At 50.2% G+C, this 23187-nt stretch overlaps 1 protein-coding gene across 1 annotated transcript in view; it reads left to right on the top strand.

Moving 5' to 3' along the window:
- DLEC1 (DLEC1 cilia and flagella associated protein) overlaps positions 1-23187 on the top strand; it is a 778557-nt gene that overhangs the window by 649192 nt on the left and 106178 nt on the right. The window contains exons 34-36 of the mRNA XM_029587026.1: positions 8246-8390; positions 8658-8759; positions 15437-15527. Coding sequence (XP_029442886.1) covers positions 8246-8390; positions 8658-8759; positions 15437-15527 — 338 coding nt within the window. The remainder of the gene's footprint in view (positions 1-8245; positions 8391-8657; positions 8760-15436; positions 15528-23187) is intronic.

Consider the following 23187-nt stretch of genomic DNA (forward strand, 5'->3'; position numbering starts at 1 on the left):
GTAAATCACTGTCGTTGCATTGTCTGACATTATCCGGAACACTCAACCCTGCAAGCATGCCAACCGGACCTCCTGGACTTCCAGCCGATTAATGTTCCAGAGATACTCTTCTGTACTCCAGCACCCTTGTGCTGTCAGTTCCTGACAGTGAGTTCCCCAACCCTGGAGGCTCGCATCCGTCATGAGTACTAACCAGTCTGGTGATTTTAGGAAAACTCCCTTTCTTAGATGATCCACTTTTAATCACCACTGTATTTGAGAGCAGACCTTCATCGGCAGGTGAATCCAAACTGAATAGCTTTGAGACTGTGGGCTCCAACGAGACAGCAGGGAGCGTTGAAGAGGATGCATATGCGCCCTCGCCCATGGCACCATTTCCAGGCATGCCGCAAGCAAACCAAGTACCTGAAGATAGGCCCACACTGTCAGGCGTATAGTTGTTCATCAACAGATGCACTTGCGCAATCAACTTATGAATACAAGCTTCCGGCAGGAAAACCCTGCCTTGCTTTATGTCATACTGAACACTGAGATACCCTAGTGACTGAAATGGCTGAAGACTGCTCCTGGCCAGGTTCACCACCCAACCAAGCTCCTGCAACAGGGAGATCACCTTGCAGGTCACCAGGCAGCTCTCTTCCAGAGACTTGGCCCAAATCAGCCAGTCGTCAAATACAGGTGTACCAGGATCCCATCCTTTCACAACTCTGCCACTTCCACCACCACCATAACCTTGGAAAAAGTTCTGGGAGTGGTGGCCAGACCAAAAGGCAGCACCTGAACCTAAAAATGGCATCACAAAACCTTGAATCGCAGAAAACTTTGGTGCTCAAGTCGGAGGTCAGAAATTTCCCTGACTGCACAGTCATCATCACCAAGCGCATTGTTTCCATGTGAAAATGAGTCACTCGCAAATGACGGTTGACCCCTTTGAGGTCCAGGATGAGGCGAAAGGAGCCCTCCTTCTTGGGTACAACAAAATAGATGGAATATCGACCTGTATTTTCTTGAAGCATGGGCACTGGAACCACAGCCGTCAGACTGAGAAGTCTTAACAATGTACACTCCACTGCCTGCTTCTTCTGCAGGGAATGGCAAGGAAACACCATGAACACATCCCGAGGAATGCTGTGAAATTCCAGTGCAGATCCCTCTTGTGAAACCTCCAGGATCCACTGGTCTGATGTGATTTCGACCCACCTTCTGATAAAAGGGAGAGAGGTGCTGCCCTATCTCCTGTTCCCAGGAGTTGGGTTGGCAAACCTTCATTGGGAAGCTTGGGAGGTTACACTTCCCGAGCCCGCACCCCATCTGGGCTGTCTGGGACAAATGGACTGAGACTGAAAGGTTGAGTCTTCTGAAAGTTTGTTCCTCTGTAGGGTCAAAATCACTTGGATCCCCTGGCATGCCAAAGGAGCGAGGCATCTGCTTCTTATCCTCCAGCAACCAAGGAACCGGTGATTCATTCACTTACTGGCCAGTTTTCTCCAACTCGCTCCCAAACAGAGCGAACCTTTAAAGGGCAATTTTGTAAAGTTAGCCTTGGAGGTCACATCAGCCAACCAATTTCTCAGCCATAATGATGCTTGGCAAAGGTGTGGACCAAATTGCAGCCCATGTCTGCCAAAAATGTGGCTGTTGGCTCTATAACTACTTCCCTGGAATTCACTCCAGATTCATCGACCTCCTGAGAAAGAAGTAAACAAGAGCGAGCCACCATGGAGCACAAGAAGCTATCTGCAAGGTCATTGCCACTGCTTCATATGCTTTCCTAAGCTTGACCTCAATCCTTCTATCATGAACATCTTTCAAGCACCACTCCTCCCCTCCACTGGGATAGTCGTCTGCTTGGAGACGGCACAGACAAGTGCATCCACTTTTGGAAAATGCAAATACTCTCTCACCAATGGATCCAGGGGGTACAGGCCTTCCAAAACCAGACACCCTTTGAAAGTAGCCTCTAGGGTGCTCTACTCAAGATCAATCAATTCTTGAATAGTCTCCATAACAGGAAAAAACAAGAGGCTTTACGCAAAGAAACCAAAATGGATTTTTTCTTTGGCTTAGACATGGACTCAGCCCCAGGTACTCCCAGCATCTTTAATGTCTGGGAAATCGGAGCCAGTAGCTCATCTCTATGAAAGAACCACAATATAGTCCTATATGGTTCCAGATGGTTTTCACATGCGTGACAGACACTGAACATGTGACCTTCATGGGGCAAAATGTAAATATACATTCTGCATCCTCAGGATCCCCCTCGACCCCCAAAAATGGGTGCAGAGCAGAACTAGGGCATTACCCATACAACTCACCATACAAAAAAAGATATTCTGGATCTGATGACATCTCAGTAAAAGCAAAACAAACTCTCTTTACTGACAGGCACAATACCCCTCCTTATGAAAAGACAGTAATTTACCACTACAAATATTTAAGCAGGCCCTAAACACTAATAAAGCATTCCCGGACACTGATTAACCCTGCAGCCTGTTGAACTACCTCCCATTGTAAAATGTTAATTTAATGTAATATCTTTCTAATGTTATCCTCTCCCTTTCTTCTCTACTCCCAGTTCTAGTACCTTGTTATTTGTAACTGCTTCCTCCTCACTAATAGGTTACTCATTTGTTCTTTGTACACCCCTGTTCTATGTAAACCGCATGATGTGATTGTATCATGAATGCCGGTATATAAAAAATTTTAAATAAATTTTAAATAAATAAATAATACACCTCCTATTAGAAAAACAAAGCAAGCCAAGCTGCTATAGATAGATCTCCACTCAGAAATAATTTAAAACTTGTCTAATAAATGTTACAAAACAGCTGATAAAAAGAATAACATCCAACAATTAAAAACTCATAAAAATTATTAAAAATTGTCCAAATATCAATAAATATTTCAAAACAGCAGACACATCACATAATACCCAATAATTAAAATGGCAGTCAATCAAGAAAAATAAACTTAAAAAGCTGCCTTTACTTACCTTCTCCAGTAACTCTCCTACTCCTTTTCCTTGCAGGCCAATAGCACTCACCAGAAGCAGCAGTGGCTGCTGAAGCGCTGTCCTCACAGTCCTCTTCCTTAGGGCCCACAACCAGTCACAATCAGTCTCTGTCTCACACAGACCAGTAACCTCCCTAACTAGTATCTCTTCCTCACACACACCAGTCAGCTCCCTAACCAGTCTCTGTCTCTCTCATACACACACACCAGTCACCTCCCTGACCAGTCTCTGTCTCTCTCTCACACACACACACCAGTCACCTCCCTGACCAGTCTCTGTCTCTCTCTCACACACACACCAGTCACCTCCCTGACCAGTCTCTCTCTCTCACACAGATGCCAGTCACCTCGCTGATCAGTCTCTGTCTCTCACACACACACACCTGTCATCTTCCTGACCAGCCTGTCTCTCTCACAGAAACACATCACCTCTGACCAGTCTCTCTCTCAATCACACACGTGCTCTGTCACTTACATATAAGATCTCAATCACACACATGCTCTTGCTCCCATTCTACCACAACCCACAAAGCTGCCACTCACGCACCCAGGCACCCTTCTACCCATACACACAAAGCTGCCACTCACGCACCCAGGCACCCATTCTACCACATACACACAAAGCTGCCACTCACGCACCCAGGCACCCCCATTCTACCACACACAAGCTGCCATTCACGCACCCAGGCACCCATTCTACCATACACAAAGCTGCCACTCACGCACCCAGGCACCCATTCTACCCCCCCCACACACACACAGCCGCACACACACAGTTCACACTCATGCACCCAGGCACCCATTCTACCACACACACACACAAAGCTGCCACTCACAATCCAGGCACCCATTCTACCACACACACAAAGCTGCCACTCACGCACCCAGGCACCATTCTTCACACACACACACACACACAAAGCTGCTACTCATGCACTCAGGCACCCATTCTACCACACATACACACACACAAGCTCACATAAAGCCTCTTCTCATTGTTTGGCCCAATAAGCCTGGCCTCCGCTTATCAGTCGCTGCTGGCGTGAGCTCCGGCAGCGTGCAACGTCTCTCCAGCCCCTGCTGGCCTGGCCTCCAGCGGTGCGAGGGTCTCTCTGCTCTTCGGCCCCGCCAGTGCACAGGGTCTTCTCTGCTCTTCGGCCCCGCCGGCCTGGCCGTTGGTGGCGGTGCACAGGTCTCTCCACTCTTCAAGCCTCAGCCTCCGCCGGCCTGGCCTTCGGCAGTGGTGCGCAGTGTCCTTTCCATTCTTCGGCCCCGCCGGCCTTGGCTCCGGCGGTGGTGCAGAGCGTCTCTCCATTCTTCAGCCCCATCGGCCTTGGCTCTGGTGGTGGTGCAGTGTCTCTCCATTCTTTGGTCCCACCGGCCTTGGCTCCAGTGGTGGCACAGCGTCTCTCCATTCTTCGGCCCCTCAATGTCTCTCCATTCTTCGGCCCCGCCTGCCTTGGCTCCGGCGGTGACGCAGTGTCTCTCCTTTCTTCGGCCACGCCGCCCTTGGCTCCGGCAGTGGCGCACCGTCTCTCCATTCTTCGGCCTTGGCTCCGGCGGTGGCGCAGCGTCTCTCCATTCTTCAGCCCCGCCGGCCTTGGCTCTGACGGTGGCATAGCATCTGTCCATTCTTCGGCCCTGCCGACCTTGGGTCCGGCAGTGGCGCAGTGTCTCTCCATTCTTCAGCCTTGACTCCTGCGGTGGCGCAGCGTCTCTCCATTCTTCAGCCCCGCCCCTGGGGAGAAGGGAAGCACAAGCGGGGCAGTGGGACACCGGGAGCTGTGACATACCTGCCGGTGCTTGGCGACATACTGATGTGTCGCAACACACCGGTTGAGAACCGCTGCTCTAGAGAGTCAGGATCTGCCTCATCATTCGTGCCATCTGGATCCCTATCGGGAAGAGCTGCTGCTGCTGATCTAATTGTACTTCGGCGCTTAACAGTAGTACTGGGCGAGTGAATGGTTACCACTTGTGACTGACCTGGTAAGATTGGTTGAGGCTGAGGAATGTGCATGAAGAAAGGATTGCAATCCTTGAAAAGATTCCACCCAAGAAAAGGCAGAAAGATCCATGCCAAAACCAGAAGGCCGATGTGCCTTGCCCACTGAGCAATCTTCCCGCGCTGAGGAACCAGTTAAGGGAGTTCCTAGGTCAGTGCCTCTCCTGACATGTCTTTACCCAGGCCCTCATCAGGCTGGGAAGTAGGCATAGTAAAATCAGACAAAGGTAATTCTGTCTAAGCCTATAAGCAATGCTAGCACAAGTTAGAGGGCATGCGAGGCTGAGATACCTGAATATGACAGGAAACAGAGGGAAGGCACTTAGGTTTCTTAGCCACAGGCACCATCAGTCTGTCAGAATGCTTAACAGGTGACTAAAGGTGTGCATCCAGCTGAATTCATGCTGTAAATATATATGCCTACTAAATTAGGCGCCCAAAATTTAGAGGTCCCTAAGGCTAGGCATCGCAAAACTAGATGCATTTCCGCCCTTCCAAACTTAAGCGCACAACCAATGCATCCCAAATTGTGTGCACAGGCAAGTGCGCGCGCCTAACACAGAAGCCGCTATCACCTGGACGCCCAAGCAGGTGTCTGACTAAGTGTCCAAAAACTGGAAACAAAACTTGGACTCACAGCCAGACACACTTGCACGCACCGACGGTCCTGAAGAAGGCAGCCTAACAAGCAGGAAAAAGTGTGCGAAAACACCACGTGGCCTACCACAAGGTGCACAGAGAAAAGCCTAACAGCAGGGCCTAGCCACTTGAGTTGCTCAATCCACCAGGCTGCTCACTTCCTTTAACCTCCTTAGGGAGCGGAGTGAATGTTGGAATGGCACGCCAAGCATGGAGACCGGAGGAAGGGGGAAGCCTTACAAACAACCCTTCTATTCTGTCTCTGTCTTTCTTTTTCTTTCTTTCTTTTTTAAACCTTACCTGAGCTCAGCCCTTCCCGGCTGAATACAGAAACACTCTCCAGCTGCAGTGGGGAGAGGGCACATACCGTCACTGCCGTGCTCGGCTTCCTGCACCCACTGCCTTTCAGCTGTTTTAAACAGTAAGTCCACCCCACCTGAGAAAATTAGCTACCGAACCAAGGTACTCACTCATCTGAGGGACTATGGAAATCACCTCAGGAATTCTCAACTGGGGGAGGGATCATTTGTATCACTGCAGGAATGTGGTGCGTATTAAATCTCCTTTTATTTCTCCTTCTAAAACTTGAAGCAATCCCCAGTAGGGAAATGCATGTCCACCATCTGCTGGATCGATGTCACTGCAGCAGTATATATGTTCTGTGATGTCAGCTTTGCTCTATCTCCATCTGCTGGTAGTAGGTGCATAACCCACTGGTTCTGGATTCATTTGACTAGACAAACACCTAAACACAATAGATAGCAATTAAATTTCATTCGCTGAGATACTGGCAGCCTACTGAACTCAAACAGTACAGAGGTAATATGGTCATTGCTCTTAAGAGCTAATATCATTCACTTTGCCATATTCTGAATCATTTGTAGACTTTAGAACAACTCCTGATAAACCCTGATAAAGATTATTAAAGTAATCCAACAACTAATGACTAAAGCATGCATAATTTTCAGATCTTTTTTATCTCTAACAAATGTCGTAATTTGTCAATCATCCTCTAATAAAGAAATTAACAAACACGGCTGATATTTGGTGCTGCATAAATAGCTTGCAGTCCAAAAGAACACCCAAACTGCAAACCACCTCTTTACTCTCAAAATCTAGTTCCCATATCAGTTGGAAAGACGGTGAGTACTTTGTTTGTCCTGCTAACCCATAGCATCCTGATTTAATAGGGTTCAGCTTACGTTTATGGTCAAGTAATCTATCAGCTATTACTCTAGGGCCTTAGGGCCTTATTCACAAACTGCAACAGAGATTTACCACACAAAAAGCACCCTTATGTGTTAAATGGCCAAATTTGCAAATATTTTTGCATCACATGGTAAAATACTGCATCGCATGATAATAATTTTTTCACAAATTTTTATTTAAATAGAGAACAGATGTAAATTATGATGATGATTATGATAATGCATATAATATCATACATTAAAGCTGAAATATTACAGAATTTTGGTAAAAATATCAACAACTGAAGAGTTATTTTTATGTGGGTAAAGACATAAAACTTTGCATGAAAATCACATTTTTCACACTATATTTTTTGGTCCAGACCCTCCTGGCCCACCTACCAAACGTAGACCAATAAAAATACCTTCCTAGTATTATGCTCAGTCTTGTGAACCCTTGGCCGACGAGAGGATGGTATACTTTTCGGACGATCCGTAGGTTCTCTCGTCGGGTGGCGAGACAGAGCAGGAGACGGGACCAGCTGACCCTGGGCACTAGAGACTGATGCAACTGCGGAGGCGGCGGCAGAGATGGATGAAGAGATGAGGAGAGGAGCTGTGTCTTCACCCCTGGAAGTCTGTAGTCCCCCCAGGAGGAGCCCGTAGGGACCCAGACCGCTGGGACTTAGGTGGACCTTTGAGAGGTCAGGTGTCGGTGCAAGGGCTGACTGGAGCTTCACCCTGGAAGCCCGCGGTCCCCCCAGGAGGAGCCCGTAGGGACCCGGGCCGCTGGGACTTAGGTGGGCCCTTGGAGACGGTAGTCTTGAAGGAGTCCTAGGTCAAGTGCCAGAGGGTTGTCGCTCACCAGTCCGAAGTCGTGCACCAGAGAATCACCGCTTGCCAATCCGAAGTCAGGAACCAGAGAATCACCGTAAGCCAATCCGAAGTCAGGAACCAGGAACACCAAGTCGAAACAGGAACCAGAATCCAAACTCAAGGAACTCACCGAAGCAAGCAGACTAGACTACGTGGAACGTTGCCAAGTCACTGGATGAGCAGAGGAAGCTGCCTTTTATACTTCCCTGCTCTAGCTGATAGAGAACAGGTGAAGCCATTTAAAGGGATTAGGTCCCTTTACATTTGTAAAGGAGGCGCGGCCTCGCGCCTAAAGATGGCGGTGGCCATCTTGAATTTCGCCCACGGAGGAGAGAGACCGCGAGGGGGGAGCAGCACCGGAGGCTGCGCGAGAGTGACGGCCCGAATCGGAGCCCTCCCCCAGAGCTCCCGCGGCGAAGGAACGCCGCGGCCAAGGTAGGGGGCCGCGGTCGTGGGGTGCCACGGCTGCAGAACAAAACACCTAGCAGGTCTAGTTCCTTCCTGGCAAAATGTTTGACTACTGTAGTCCTGTTTTGGATACATTGCAGCAGAAGGAAGCAAACCAGCACCAACAAGAATCTGGGGTTCAGAAATGCCACCCATGCCAGAACCACAGCAGGAGGCGGATAGGAAACTGGCACAGATGGGCCCGCAGGACATTGGTGTTCCCTGTACGTACCAGGATCAGTCCAGACAGCTGGGTTATGCCTCCCCTCCAGCAGATGGAGTCAGAGAGAAAACTGAAAGCACCCCCTAGATATACTAGTGTGCCACCTGCGATCCCTCAGTATATTCTCTGACTCCAGCAGATTGAGAGGCATAACCTGCGGTCCTGGTCTGGTCAGTTTATCGGTACTGGGAAACATTTAAAAAAAAAAAAAAAAAGGGACAAGATCAATTGGTTTCTTCCCTCCTATCGTTGCTGTCTGTGTTTTTAGTGTCTGGCGCAGCGCGGTTGGAGCTCATTGCGGGCAGGCAGGAGGGCAGTGTCCTCCTTAATTTCCCGGATTCAGTGTCCTTGAACTGGGGAGAGCTTACCGGTGGGCGGTCACCCTCCCCCCAATTCCAGGGATTCAGCCCTGAAGGGGGTTTAAAAAAAAAAAAAAAAAAAAAAAGTTTTTGAATTGGGCTAGCTGCACTTAAGTCCTGTTGGGGACAGGCAGTGAGCTAATTTTTTTTCTTAACCCCGGCCTGCCAGCGTGTTCTTGGACCCGGAGGGGGTGGCTAGTTCACCCGGCGCGCTGTTCTGTGAGGCTCTTCCTCACCTTGCTTTTGGCGCCCTTTTTGTTGCAGCTCCGTTCGCTGCTCTGATGCCGCGGTCTTCGCTCTGCGTGTCCTGTGGGGGGCGGGGGCGCGACTCTCCCGAGAGGGTCTCTGTCCCCGATGTTTTCCCGGGGGCGAGGGATCCTCTCGGGGGCCGAGCGCTGCCCGCAGCAGGTCTCCTCTCCCCTCTCCGTCCCGGCATCGCAGCGCTGCAGGCAGTTGTCTCCGGCCCCTCCTCCCTCGGGGAGGAGTGCGGCGGCCATCTTGGCCACGAGGCAGGCTGAATCGTCAGCGTCGGAGGAGGAGGAAATCTCCCCTCCTCCCTCTCCTGGTGCCAGAGCGCGCGCTCCCAGCCCGATTTGGGGACTCCTCGAGCCCCCCCTCATAGATGCCCCGAAGAAAGGTTAAAAGGGCGGTCCCTTTTCTTCTGATTTTGTGCTCCTAATGCACAAAGCCTTTTTGCAGGCAGAATCCGGCTGGGAGGCAGAGGCGCCCGCTCCCCCGAAGGTCCCCAGGACCACTGCCTTGCCCCAGGGGACCCGCCGGGCGCGGGTCCTCCGGGCCAAGGTCCCCGTCCGCGGGGGGGGGGGCTGAGGACCCGGGACTCAGGAGCCGTGCCGGAGTCCCCGGGGGCTCCGGACTTGCTGACGGCGGATACTCAGGGGGCCGTAGAAGGGGATGACCCCCAGGTGCTACGTTTGTTTGGAAAGGAGGAATTAGCTCCCTTATTCTCCACGTGTTACAGGAGCTAGAGTTAACGACTCCGCCTCAGGAGGCGGACACGTCTACAGGGGATATTGCAATGGCAGGGATTAGAGCTCCCCCGCAGACCTTTCCCTTTCACCACAAGGTCTTACAGATCGTTTCAAAGGAATGGGACCTCCCAGAGGCTCCCTGCGGGTGAATCGGGCCATGGAAAGGCTATATCCCTTACCCAAGGAGTCATTGGAGCTTTGAAGACGCCCGCGGTAGATTCGGCTGTCACGGCTGTGGTAAGCATACGACTATCCCCGTGACGGGGGGTATAGCGTTGAAGGACCTCCAAGACCGCAAGCTTGAGGTTTATTAAAGCGTATTTTTGACGTGGCGGCTCTGGGGGTCCGAGCGGCGGCTTGCAGCAGCCTTGTGCAGAGGGCCAACCTCCGCTGGGTTCAGCAGCTGCTGACCATGCAGGAGCTCCCTCCGGGAGAGGCTGAGCAGGCAATTGTGTTGAGGCGGCGGTCGCTTATACAGCGGATGCCCTGTATGACTTGTTGCGCACATCGGCTCGCATTATGTCCTCGGCGGTCTCAGCCAGGAGGTTGCTGTGGCTCCGTCGTTGGTCGGCGGATGCCAACTCCAAGGCGAGGTTAGGTTCCTTCCCCTTTAAGGGCAAGTTGCTGTTTGGCGAGGAGCTGGACCAGCTCATTAAGGACCTGGGTGACAACAAGGTTTACAAGTTGCCTGAGGATAAGCCTCGGCAACCTCGGTCGTTTGGTAACGCTAGGGCTCGCTTTCGGGGGCAACGGCGTTTCCGTGGGGGAAGAGGGGGTTCCCTTCCCCAGCGGCAGCAGGCGACAAGATCCCAGGCCTGGTCTTCTTCTTCCTTTCGCGGCAGGAGGCCTCTACCGGGGGGCTCTTCCCAAGGCTTTCCTGCCATCAAGCCCGCACAATGAAGGTGCGCGGGCCCACTCCTCCGTTCCCGTTATCGGAGGTCGGCTGTCCCGGTTCTGGGAGGAGTGGGTCAAATCACTTCGGATCAATGGGTCCTCGACGTGGTTCGGTACGGCTACGAGTTGGATTTTGTACGTCCCCCCCGGGATCTCTTTCTGATATCGCCGTGCGGCCCGGTAGAAAAACAGGTAGCTATCGCCCAAACGGTCGCCCATCTACAGGCTCTGGGGGCGGTGGTTCCGGTTCCGCGGGACCAGCTCGGACGGGTCGGTATTCCATATACTTCCTGGTTCCCAAGAAGGAGGGCACCTTCCGACCCATTCTGGATCTCAAAGGAGTAAACAAGGCGTTGCGTGTGCCCCGCTTCCGGATGGAGACCCTCCGGTCTGTTATTGCGGCCGTCCACAAGGGAGAATTCTTGGCTTCTTTGGACCTGACAGAGGCCTATCTTCACATCGGAATAAGAGAACGGCATCAAAGGTACTTGAGGTTCATGGTGATGGGGGACCACTACCAGTTTTGCGCCCTCCCCTTCGGGTTGGCCACCGCGCCGAGGGTGTTCACCAAAGTTCTCGTGGTGGTAGCGGCTTCCCTCCGCCGTCAAGGCGTCCTGTGCATCCCTATCTCGACGATTGGCTCATTCGAGCAAAGTCGCAGGGGCCTGCACCGGGCGGTCTCCTTAGTGGTGCACCAGCTGCAGGAGTTGGGTTGGGTAGTCAACTTCGCGAAGAGCAGACTCGAACCGACCCAACAGCTGGAGTTCCTGGGAGCTCGGTTCGACACCTTGGTGGGCAAGGTTTTTTTCGCAGCAACGCATGCTCAATCTCATGACTCAGGTACGGCGCCTGTTGGAGCTCGAGATTCCCACGGTCTGGGATTATTTACAAGTCATTGGTCATATGGTGTCTACTATGGAAATGGTACAATGGGCTTTTGCGCATATGCGTCCGTTACAAAGAGCACTTCTATCTCGCTAGGATCCCCGCTCGGAGGAGTACGGGATAGAATTGCCTTTGCTGGAGCCGGCTCGCTCCAGTCTCTCTTGGTGGCTGACTCCAGACAATCTCCTACAGGGGGTGGACCTCGAACCCCCGTCTTGGTTGGTGGTGACAACGGATGCCAGCCTGTCGGGCTTTGTCTCCTTCCACTGGTACGCGGACGAGCAGTAAGAGTTCTGTCGGACAATGCGACCACAGTGGCGTACATAAATCGACAAGGAGGCACAAAAAGCCGGGCGGTAGCGACCGAGGCGGCGATGTTGATGTCCTGGGCGGAAAGGCACATAGAGCGTCTCGCAGCCACCCACATTGCCGGCGTGGACAACGTTCCAGCGGATTACCTCAGCCGGCAGCACCTAGATCCAGGAGAATGGGAGATCTCGTCGGAGGCGATGGCTCTCATCGCGCGGCGTTGGGGGACTCCGCGCTTGGACCTCATGGCGACCCGTCAAAATGCAAAGGCGGTACGCTTCTTCAGTCGGAGGAGAGAGCACGCGTCAGAAGGGGTGGACGCGCTAGCACTTCCGTGGCCTCGTCACATTCTTCTTTATGTGTTCCCTCCGTGGCCTCTGGTAGGGAAAGTGCTAAGACGCATAGAGTCCCATCACGGTCCGGTGATCCTCGTGGCTCCGGAATGGCCGCGGCATCCGTGGTTCGCGGATCTGGTCAACTTGGCAGTTGACGGCCCACTGCGTCTCGGTCATCTTCCCAATCTTCTTCGTCAGGGTCCAGTATTTTTCGATCTGGCGGATCGTTTTTATCTGGCGGCTTGGCTTATGAAAGGAAGCAGTTGAAGAAGAGAGGTTATTCGGACGCGGTGGTGTCTACTCTCCTTCGGGCCCGTCGGTCGTCCACTACGCTCGCCTACGCGAGGGTTTGGAAGGTTTTCCATGATTGGTGTGACACGGCGGGTACTTCGGCCAGACGTTCGTCCGTGGCGGATATCCTTATGTTCTTACAGGATGGATTGAAGAAGGGGTTAGCGTATAATTCGCTTCGAGTTCAGGTGGCGGCTTTGGGCTGTTTGCGGGGTAAGGTCGAAGGCTCTTCCCTTGCGAGTCATCCAGATGTGGCACGCTTTTTGCGAGGGGTTAGAAACTTGCGCCCTCCCGTCAGGCTTCCCTGTCCGTCTTGGAACTTGAACTTGGTACTCCGTGGCTTGTGTGCGGCTCCGTTTGAACCTATTAAGGCGGCTTCCTTGAAGGATCTGACTCTCAAGGCTGTCTTCCTTGTGGCCATTTCCTCGGCTCGCGGGTGTCGGAGCTTCAGGCTCTCTCTTGCAGGGAACCGTTTTTGCCGCATTTTCGGCGTCAGGAGTTTCCCTACGAACTGTTCCTTCCTTCCTTACCCAAGGTGGTCTCCGCGTTTCATGTCAACCAAACGGTGGAATTACCTCCTTTTCGGAACGAGGACCTACAGTCTTCTCAAGTAGGGGACTTGAGGCGTCTGGATGTCCGTCGGATTCTTTTACGCTATTTGGAGGTTCCAATTACTTTAGAAAGTCAGATCACATTTCGTGTTGTGAATGGACCCAAGAAGGGGTCTTCAGGCTCCAAAGCTACGATTGCACGCATGGTTAAAGGTGTGCTATTGCGGCCACGTATGTTGGATGTGGTAAGCCTGTTCCTGCTGGGCTTAGGCTCATTCTCTGCGTTCTCAGGCGACTTCATGGGCAGAGAATCACTTGGTCTCTTGCCAAGAGATATGCAGGGCGGTCCCATGGAAATTCCTGGCATACTTTTGCCAGGCATTATCTGCCTGGATGTCGTGGTCCTCCTGCAGAGTCCTTGGAGCAGTGTGGATTCGAGCGGGACTCTCAGGGTCCCACCCCAGGTAAAGGCGGCTTGGGTACATCCCAGCTGTCTGGACTGATCCTGGTACGTACAGGGGAAAGGAAAATTAAGGGTTCTTACCTTTGCTAATTTTCGTTCCCGGTAATACCATGGATCAGTCCAGACGCCGCCCTCAGTACTTTTGGAGTCCGCTCCGTGTTCCATTTCTGTTTTTTCTTCCATTAACAGTTGTATTTGTAATAGATGCCACAGTTTCGGGTGAAGTGTCTCCTTTCCTCGTGTTTTAATTGTTCGTTCTGTGGTGGTCCTATTTGTTATTTCTGTTTTACCTGTTCTCGAGGAGGTTTCTACTTGATCTGGTCATTTAGGTTATGATATAGATAACAATTTTTGACATTCTCTTGGGGGTACAGTTGAAGGTGATTCATTCCTTATTTCTGCTTTGATATCACATATACTGAGGGATCGCAGGTGGCACACCAGTATATCTAGGGGGTGCTTTCAGTTTTCTCTCTGACTCCATCTGCTGGAGGGGAGGCATAACCCAGCTGTCTGGACTGATCCATGGTACTACGGGAACGAAAATTAGCAAAGGTAAGAACCTAATTTTCCTATCTCTCACCCCAAAGTCTACAAATATTTCATGCCAGGAACCATATTGCTTGGTCTTCCTGAGGAAGAAGTGATCAGGAGGTACTGTTTTAAGCTCACAGGCTTTATATGAGGAGCTTAAAGATGAACTGGATCCTGTCACAGCCAGTCCCATGCCAGGCAGGCCTTGTTAAATTGTTGAGCTCACTGTATTTCCTGGCTTCTTCCAAACAACTGTCAGCACTGTAGGGTGCATGTCACAAACAAGTTTTCTAAGTCCTTGTAGATGAAGGGAAAGGTGATCATGATGATACCAGGGATGAGGAGGTGGAGAGAGAAGGTGTGTGATGCCAGGAGGTAGAGGAGAGGTGTTTGGGTACTTGCCAAGTACTTGTAACCTGGATTGGCCACTGTTGGAAACAGGATGCTGGGCTTGATGGACCCTCGGTCTGACCCAGTATGGCAACTTATGTTCTTATGATCACATCAGATTTCCCTCACAGCAGCATGAACTGCAAACCTTGAAGATGGATTTCTATGCGGATGCACATTTGGGGGTTTTAGATGCCATAGACTGCACACATTTGGCTTCCATTTCACCCATGAGAAGGGAAGAATTGTACTGCAGCTGCAAATTCTTCCACTCTCTCAATGTGCAAGTTGTGTGTGATGCACTTATGCGCTTGTGTTTTAATTTTATATTACAATTATATAATCTGCAAAAAGGTTAACCAGAGTCCAGACTGAATCTGTCCTCTGGCAAGGCAAAGAGCACTTACACATCACATGCGTGATAATAATGGTAAATATTGTGCAGTAATTCTTATATTACCGCAGCTTAATGAATAATCCCCTTAGCTAATTAAGATTGTCCTCAGTTAACAATTGATTGGAAAACCATATGTATAAATATTTGTATCCATCAGCAAAGAAAAAAACACTGGATTCCAAAACTTTGAATTAAAACAGCCAATGGGGCAAAATAAAAATTAAACAGAAGAGAAACTATGGATCCCTGCAGGTACAAAAAATACTTCCTTACACAGTATCAAATCTACAAAGATCATTAAACACTTCAGTAATGAAATAGTTTTTTCTGTTTGTGTTCATATATTTTTAATGATTCACAAGAATTTTAAACAAAATTTCCATATCATAGCATTAACTCATCTTGAAAGGAAATTGTTGTCATGTTGTACAATATAGTTTAACTAATGATACAACAATTGCAATTACAGGACCTTGGATACATAATTTGTAAGTTTCCAGATTTTCTTGAATTTTCTAAGTCTTATATTTTTCAGCTATCACAAAATTCATATTTGTACATCAGAAATATAGCCTCTTCTGTTTGAAAGTTAGCATGCAGTCAGGAAGCCTGTAGTTGCATCACTGAATTCTTTCACGTTTTGCTTTCAGGGCCAAGACATTCCTGGAAAGGTGACTCGTTCACAAGGATTAGATTAAAGCCTGTAAGGCTAGAATTCCGAGCTATTGTGAAACTTGCTCGGTAAGTGGAGATGATCAGATCATCACTTCATTAATTACAAAACTGAATGTTTTATAAATTCATATGTACGACTGGAGGTGTATTACAAGTGATAAAAGTACTGCTTTATACGATTTAGACAATATAATTCTCTCTGCTGCCCCCAAATGTGCATAAAAATACCATTTTTTTCTGCTGTAAGGAAGTAGGTGGTATTCAACTTATGCCACTGTGTAAGCCATTTTTCAGTGAACCAAGTCTTATGGAGCGGTCACAGAAGATAAGTGGATCATCATCTTCTAACTAGACTTCTAGTTCTAGCTTCATCATCCTTTTTGGACTATTTTATAGATTGTATGGTGTAAAAAGAATCTACCATGAAGAGCCACATGAGGCTCCTAAGCCTTAGGTTTATTATCAAAAGTTAATGTCTTCAAATAGGTTAATTTTGCACATACCTTGGCGAGAATGAACATCACTCGTAAGCCAGGGTATGTCAACTCTGACCTCAGTCTCTCAAATTTACTGCTAATGTCTTTCTTAATACTTGCATTGTGCCAAAAGAGAGCGTCCTTCTGGAGTTCATAGGTTGTTATATGTATAGGCAACATGTCTAGATGTGCCTAGAAATATGTTCACAAGTTTTTTATTAACTTTTATAACATATTACAGAACAAATTCAACTAATAGTAAGCAATAAAATAAGAAACTAATAAAGGGGGAGGTCATGTGGGCAATGAGCTGAGCTAGCCATGCTCTGGCTTAGCTCCAGGTGCCACCCCCAACAAAGAACTTTAAAAGATTGCCCAAGTTGATTTTCTTACCAGATTACTGACCAATATTATACTCTGGGAACTTGCATAGTGTCTTTTATAGTAGTTCTTTGTGAGATGAACATGAAAGTTGGCAAAAAGAAGGAGAAGTCGTGCGCTGGTGAGCTTAAGAGAGCGGAAGCACGTGCTTATAGCGCTTTGGAAGCTGATGATCAGGCCATATTGATCAGAAAGTAATGCTGTCTCTAGTTGTTCCATTGAAAACGGATTTTGATAAGATTCATGAGCAACTGGGATCCTTTAATTCCATGCTTACTGAATTTGGCAGGCAAATTGAGACAGTGGAGTAGCATGTTTCAGTGAGAGAATGAGACACAAACCCATAAGCTCCAAGTGCAGGGCCCTAGAGCAGAGCTTTCCAAAGTGTGTATCGCGACACTTTAGTGTGTCGCCTGCAGTGTGCCGGTGTGTCGTGCAAGCCCGGTGCACGTGACGGGGCAGAGCAAGTGGAAGCCAATGCGGCCGCCGGTGGACCTCATCCCACTGGCGACTTAGTAAAGTATCGCTGTGCTGTGCCGGAGACGCACAGCAGGAAGATCGGCAGGGCCGTGGTGGAGCTCACGTCACCAGGGCCCGAAGAACAAGGTCACGTCGAAACGTGCAGGTGCTCCTCCTCCTTCCTGCCCACGCGGCCCCGGAAGAAAAATGTTGCCGGAGCCGCGTGGGCAGGAAGGAGGAGGAGCATCAGCCACGTGCAGAAGAGGAGCGGCGTTGTTGCAGCCGGCTGAGAAGAGGAGGAGGCGGCCCGGTAGCAGGGTCCCCATCGCGGATTGGCCCGAGAAGACCAGGGCCGCTGCAGAGCCCATCCTGCAGCGACCCGTGAAGAGGAGGCCCAGAGGTAAGAGAGAGGCTGAGGGCCCGTAGAGTGCGTGTATGAGCTGAATTGAGAGATTGTGTGCGTGTATGAGCTGAGTTGAGAGATTGTGTGCCTGTGTGTGGGAGTGAGGGCCTGAATGTTTGCAGAGACAGCATGTGAGAGCTTGTGTGTGTGTGAGAGAGAGACAGCATGTGACAGTGAGAGCCTGTGTGTATGAATGATTGTATGAGAGAGAGCATGTGACAGTGAGAGCCTGTGTGTATGAATGACTGTATGAGAGAGAGCATGTGACAGTGAGAGCCTGTGTGTATGAATGACTGTATGAGAGAGAGCATGTGACAGTGAGAGCCTGTGTGTATGAATGACTGTATGACAGAGAGCATGTGACAGTGAGAGCCTGTGTGTATGAATGACTGTATGAGAGAGAGCATGTGACAGTGAGAGCCTGTGCTTGAGCAAGACAGCATGTGGGAGTGAGACAGAGCCTGTGTGTGTGAGAGTCAGACAGCATGTGCCAGTGAGAGACTGTGTGTATGAATGATTGTATGAGAGAGAGCATGTGAGAGTGAGAGCCTGTGTGTATGTGTGTGTGTGAGAGAGAGAGAAAACATGTGAGAATGAGAACCTGACTGTGTGTTTGAGGGAAGACGATAGATGGAGAGAAAAGAAATAGAAAAAAAGACAATATGTGAGGAATTGGCAAAAAAATAAGAAAGGGGAGGTGGAACGAAAAAGCCTGTGACCAACAGATTAGAAAACTAAGATCAGACAGCAAAGGTAAAAAAAAAACAATCTCACAATGTACAGGGAAGTGGAAACCCACGGGGCTTGCACAGAGGAGGCAGCAGAATGGGCTTCAGTGCCAGTAGCAGCAATCAGCGCCTCCCCAATAGGCATGCGGCATCACTGACAGTGGCAGCAGAGTAATGAGAGAGACTCTGAGGTTGCTGGCAAAAGAAAGAGAGGGAGTCTTGCCTTTAGTGTGTGCATGTGTATGAATGGGAGTCTGCCTGGGGGTGTATGTGTGTGAATGCATGGGTGCCTGCCTGAGGGTGTGTCTGTGTATGAGAATGAATGGGTGTCTTCCTGGGGTTTGTATGTGTGAGAATAGGTGCCTGCCTGTGTGTGGTGTATGTGTGTGTGTGAGAATGAATTGGTGCCTGCCTCGGGGTCTGTGTGTGTGAGAATGAATGTGTGCATGCCTGGGGGATGGTGAGGGAGTGGTGTGAAAATGAATGGGAGCCTGCCTGGGAGTCAGTTTCAGTGTGTGAGAATGATTGGGAACTTGCCTGGGGGTGTGTGTTTGTGTGTATGTGAGGGAGCCAGAGAGAGTGAGAGCAAGCCAGAGAGAGTGAGAGCATGAGTGTGTATGAGAAAATCCAGGGGAGTAAACGTTTGTGTGGGGGTTGTGTGTGGAGGGGCAGAGAGTGTCTTAGAGCCTGAGAGTGTCAGTGTCTGTGAGAGCGAGAGGTTATGGTGGGTATAAGAGCATGAATGTGTATGTATGTGACAGTGTATGTGTGAGAGAGAATGGACATGTGAGTATGTGTGAGAGAGAGAGGATAACCTCCTTTCTCACAGGACAAGCAGGATGGTTGTCCTCACAAATGGGTGACATCGAGGATGGAGCCCCAACCACGGAAAACTTATGTCAAAGTTTCAGGAACTTTGACTGGCCCCTACTGGGCATGCCCAGCACAGCACCAACCCTGCAGCCAGCAGGGGTCTCCCTTCAGTCTTCTTTTTTCCGCGTAGCAGTAGCCACGCGGTAGAAGAGCTCTTAACCACGTTCCTGACAGGAATTTCGAATAATTAATTCTGAAGAAAAATTTGCCCCTCAGGGGTCTCCCTTCGACAAATTTTTCGGTCCGCGGAACTTCGGTAAGTTTTTGCCGTCGTTTGGGTCGACTTCCGTCGAGTTTGGCCCTTGAGGCCCGTTGGCATTCGACAGTCCCCGCGGCTAAATTTTTGGCCTTTCGCCATGGCGTCGGGGTTCCGTCGTTGTCCGGACTGTACCCGAACTATGTCAATCACAGACCCTCATGGAGTCTGTGTTTTGTGTTTAGGGAGTGAGCATGATGTTCTGACTTGCACCAAATGTGCCCTAATGACACCAACAGGTCGCAAAGCCAGAATGGAGAAGATGGGGCTCCTCTTCCAAGCTCGTACCCCAACGCCATCGATTGCATCGACGTCATTGGAACCGGCACCGTCGAGGTCTCATCATCATCGACAACCCTTCGGTGACCGTCCGCCATCGATGACTTCGCGGCCATCGACTCCCGTTCCTTCCCCTGATGATCGAGGGGATCGGAAAGAAAAACATCGCCATCGACGTCATAAGTCTCGGCCTGTCGAGGAATCGACGTCATCGACCTCAGCACCGACCGAGCCACCGCCAAAAAAGTCTCGATCAGAAGTGGCATCGTCCACTACTGTTTCTCAGGCACCGAGGCAACCCTCACCCCCTCGGGGTTTGGGAGCCACGATCCCACCGGTGACGGTGGTCCCTCCGGCTCAGCCTCAGCCTCCCTCTCCCTTCGAGCCGGGTCTTGTTACCCCTGGTCTCCGGGCAGAACTGGACCGGCTGGTCCAGGAGGCCATCGACAAGGCGATGCTACAGTTCCAGACTCCTCCGGCACCGACTCCGGCACCGAGAGTGGAACCGGTCACCGAGCCGAGTGCAGCAGCACTGGCACCGCTGCTTCACCGGATGGAGGCGCTCATGACAGCCCTTCCACCGGTGATACCTGATTCACCGACACCGGTAAGACCGCTGTCACCGACAGGTTTATCATCAAGTGGAGAAACACCGTATCGAATTCCCCCTTCGGGAATTGTTCAATCGATGCCAGGTCGTCCCTCGCCACCAATTTCTTCTTCGGGGGCGATACGTACCTCTGCTCCACCGAGGTTTCCGATGCCGACACCGATTCCATCGAGACCGACACCGGTTCCCTCGATGCCTATACCGGCACTGATACCAGCACCGATTCCATCGAGGATTTTCTCGATGCCCCCGGTGATTCCAACCGATATTTCGGAACCTCAACCTGGACCTTCAGGTGTTCAGCCCCCTCGAGGTCCTGCAGGTCATCATCCAGATCCCTATGATACTTGGGGTGATGATACCTCTACTGACACCGATGATTTGCCTTCACTGCCCTCTCCTGCAGAGAGTAGAAAGCATTCTCCCCCTGAGGACCTCTCTTTCATAAATTTTGTGAAGGAAATGTCAGAGTTGGTCCCATTTCCAACTTCAATCTGAACAGATGACAGGCACCAGATGATGGAATTGCTCCAATTTTTGGATGCCCCGAAGGTCATCACTTCTATTCCCATTCATCAGGTTTTTCTAGACCTTCTTAAAAAGAATTGGGAATCTCCTGGATCTTTTTCCCCGGTCAACAAAAAAGCTGACTCTACATATCTTGTACAGTCAGCACCTGGTTTTCAAAAACCTCAGTTAGACCATCATTCTGTAGTCGTCGAATCAGCTCAAAAGAAAGCTAAGCGACTAAAGCCACACTCTTCCATACCTCCTACTAAGGAAAACAAATTCCTAGATAGTATAGGTAGGAAGGTATATCATGGAGCTATGCTGATTTCCAGAATAGCTTCTTATCAACTTTATATGACTCAATATAATAGGGTCATCCTGAAACAGATGCAGGAATACACTGATGCCTTGCCTGAACAGTTCCAGCCACAGCTTCAATCCCTTCTAAATAAAGGGTTTGAAGCTGGGAAGCATGAAATACGAACAGCCTATGACATCTTTGATGCTTCCACTAGAATTTCCTTCACGGCCATCTCTGCCAGACGTTGGGCTTGGCTTAAATCATCTGACCTTCGTCCAGAAGTTCAGGACAGGCTCTCTGATTTACCCTGCCTAGGGGATAATTTGTTTGGTGAGCAAATTCAACAAATTGTTGCTGAATTGAAGGATCATCATGAGATACTTAAACAGCTCTCATCCATTCCTCCTGACTTGCCTTCTAAACAGCCCTTTAGAAAGGACTCCAAGAAGTCTTTCTTTAGGCCACGAAAGTATTATCCCCCATCAACCAAGCCTAGGCCTGCACGGTCTTACCATAAGACTCAGCCTCGCCAGACTCGTAAACAAAAGCCTGCAGCAGCTCCACAACCGGGCCCTGCGGCGGGTTTTTGACTTTCACTTAGAGAGCAGTTGCCAAACCCCTCTTCCAGCTATACCGGTAGGAGGACGGCTGTGCCACTTCCTAGAAAAGTGGCATCAAATCACCACAGATCAATGGGTGATAGCAATCATTGCACAGGGTTACCACCTCAACTTCCTATCCCTTCCTGCCGACTCCCCACCTTTGCAGGCGTGGAGACTCACCGATCACTCTGTTCTTTTAGAGCAGGAAGTTTCTCTTCTCCTACAGTCAAACGCTATAGAACCCGTTCCTCCCTTACAACAAGGACTCGGGTTCTATTCCAGGTACTTCCTGATACCAAAAAAGTCAGGAGGACTTCGTCCAATCCTAGACCTACGGGCCCTCAACAAGTACCTTTCCAAGGAGAAGTTCAAGATGGTAACCCTGGGGTCGCTGCTCCCTCTACTGCAAAGAGGGGATTGGCTATGCTCTCTAGACCTGAAAGACGCATATACCCACATTGCGATCACAGAATCTCATCGCAAATACCTGCGTTTTCTAGTAGGCCGAAACCACTACCAAAACCGAGTACTACCTTTCGGCCTGGCATCCGCACCACGAGTCTATACCAAATGCCTCGTGGTGGTAGCAGCATTCCTCAGGAAGGAAGGTGTCCACGTCTACCCCTACCTGGACGATTGGCTAATCAGGGCCCCAACCCAGCAAATTGCTCCGTCCTCCCTGACCCTAACAATTCATACTTTGCTCTCTCTAGGATTTCTTGTCAATTACGAGAAATCCTACTTGGTCCCATCTCAGACCTTATCTTTCATTGGGGCAGACTTGGACACCTTACAAACAAAAGCCTTCCTCCCTCATCAACAGGCCAAGACTCTGGTGTCCCTAGCTCGCCAGCTGCGGTCTCAACACATAGCCACGGCTCGCCAATTCCTCATTCTACTGGGACATATGGCCTCCTCAGTTCAAGTAACTCCCATGGCCCGTCTGGCCATGAGAGTCACACAATGGACTCTACGACTACAGTGGACCCAAGCTCTTCAGCCTCTGTCCTCCATTGTTACAATCACCGACGCACTCCGTCTGTCTCTTGCCTGGTGGACAAATCAATGCAACCTTCTACAGGGCTTGTCCTTTCTTCCACCAGATCCCCAGATAATCCTCACCACCAACGCTTCCAACATCGGGTGGGGAGCCCATCTACACAATCTGCAAACTCAAGGATACTGGTCACTAGAGGAAGCCAAACACCAGATAAATTTCCTAGAGCTGCGAGCAATCCGCTATGCTCTCAGGACCTTTCAAGATTGCCTATTGAACCACGCAATCTTAATTCAAACAGACAACCAGGTGGCCATGTGGTACATAAACAAGCAGGGAGGCACAGGCTCCTTCCTTCTGTGTCAGGAAGCTGCGCAGATTTGGGCGGAAGCCCTCTCCCGCTCCATGTACCTCAGGGCCACCTACCTCCCGGGAGTGGACAATGTATTGGCAGACCAGCTGAGCCGTGTCTTCCAACCACACGAGTGGTCCCTCAATCCCTTGGTAGCGACCTCTCTATTTCACAAGTGGGGTTATCCCCACATAGACCTCTTTGCGTCCCCTCAGAACCACAAAGTGGACAATTTCTGCTCTCTCATTCGGAGCCAGCACTCTCGGCCGAGGGATGCGTTCTCCCTCACGTGGACAACCGGTCTGCTTTATGCATTCCCTCCACTTCCTCTTCTGTCGAAGACTCTCGTGAAGCTGCGTCAGGACAGAGGAACTATGATCCTGATAGCACCGCACTGGCCACGCCAAGTGTGGTTTCCCATACTACAGGATCTCTCCATCCGCAGACACATTCCTCTGGGAACGGACCCGCATCTGCTCACTCAAAACGACGGATGCCT

This window comes from Rhinatrema bivittatum, chromosome 2 (genome assembly GCF_901001135.1).
Source record: "Rhinatrema bivittatum chromosome 2, aRhiBiv1.1, whole genome shotgun sequence".
Lineage (NCBI taxonomy): Eukaryota > Metazoa > Chordata > Amphibia > Gymnophiona > Rhinatrematidae > Rhinatrema > Rhinatrema bivittatum.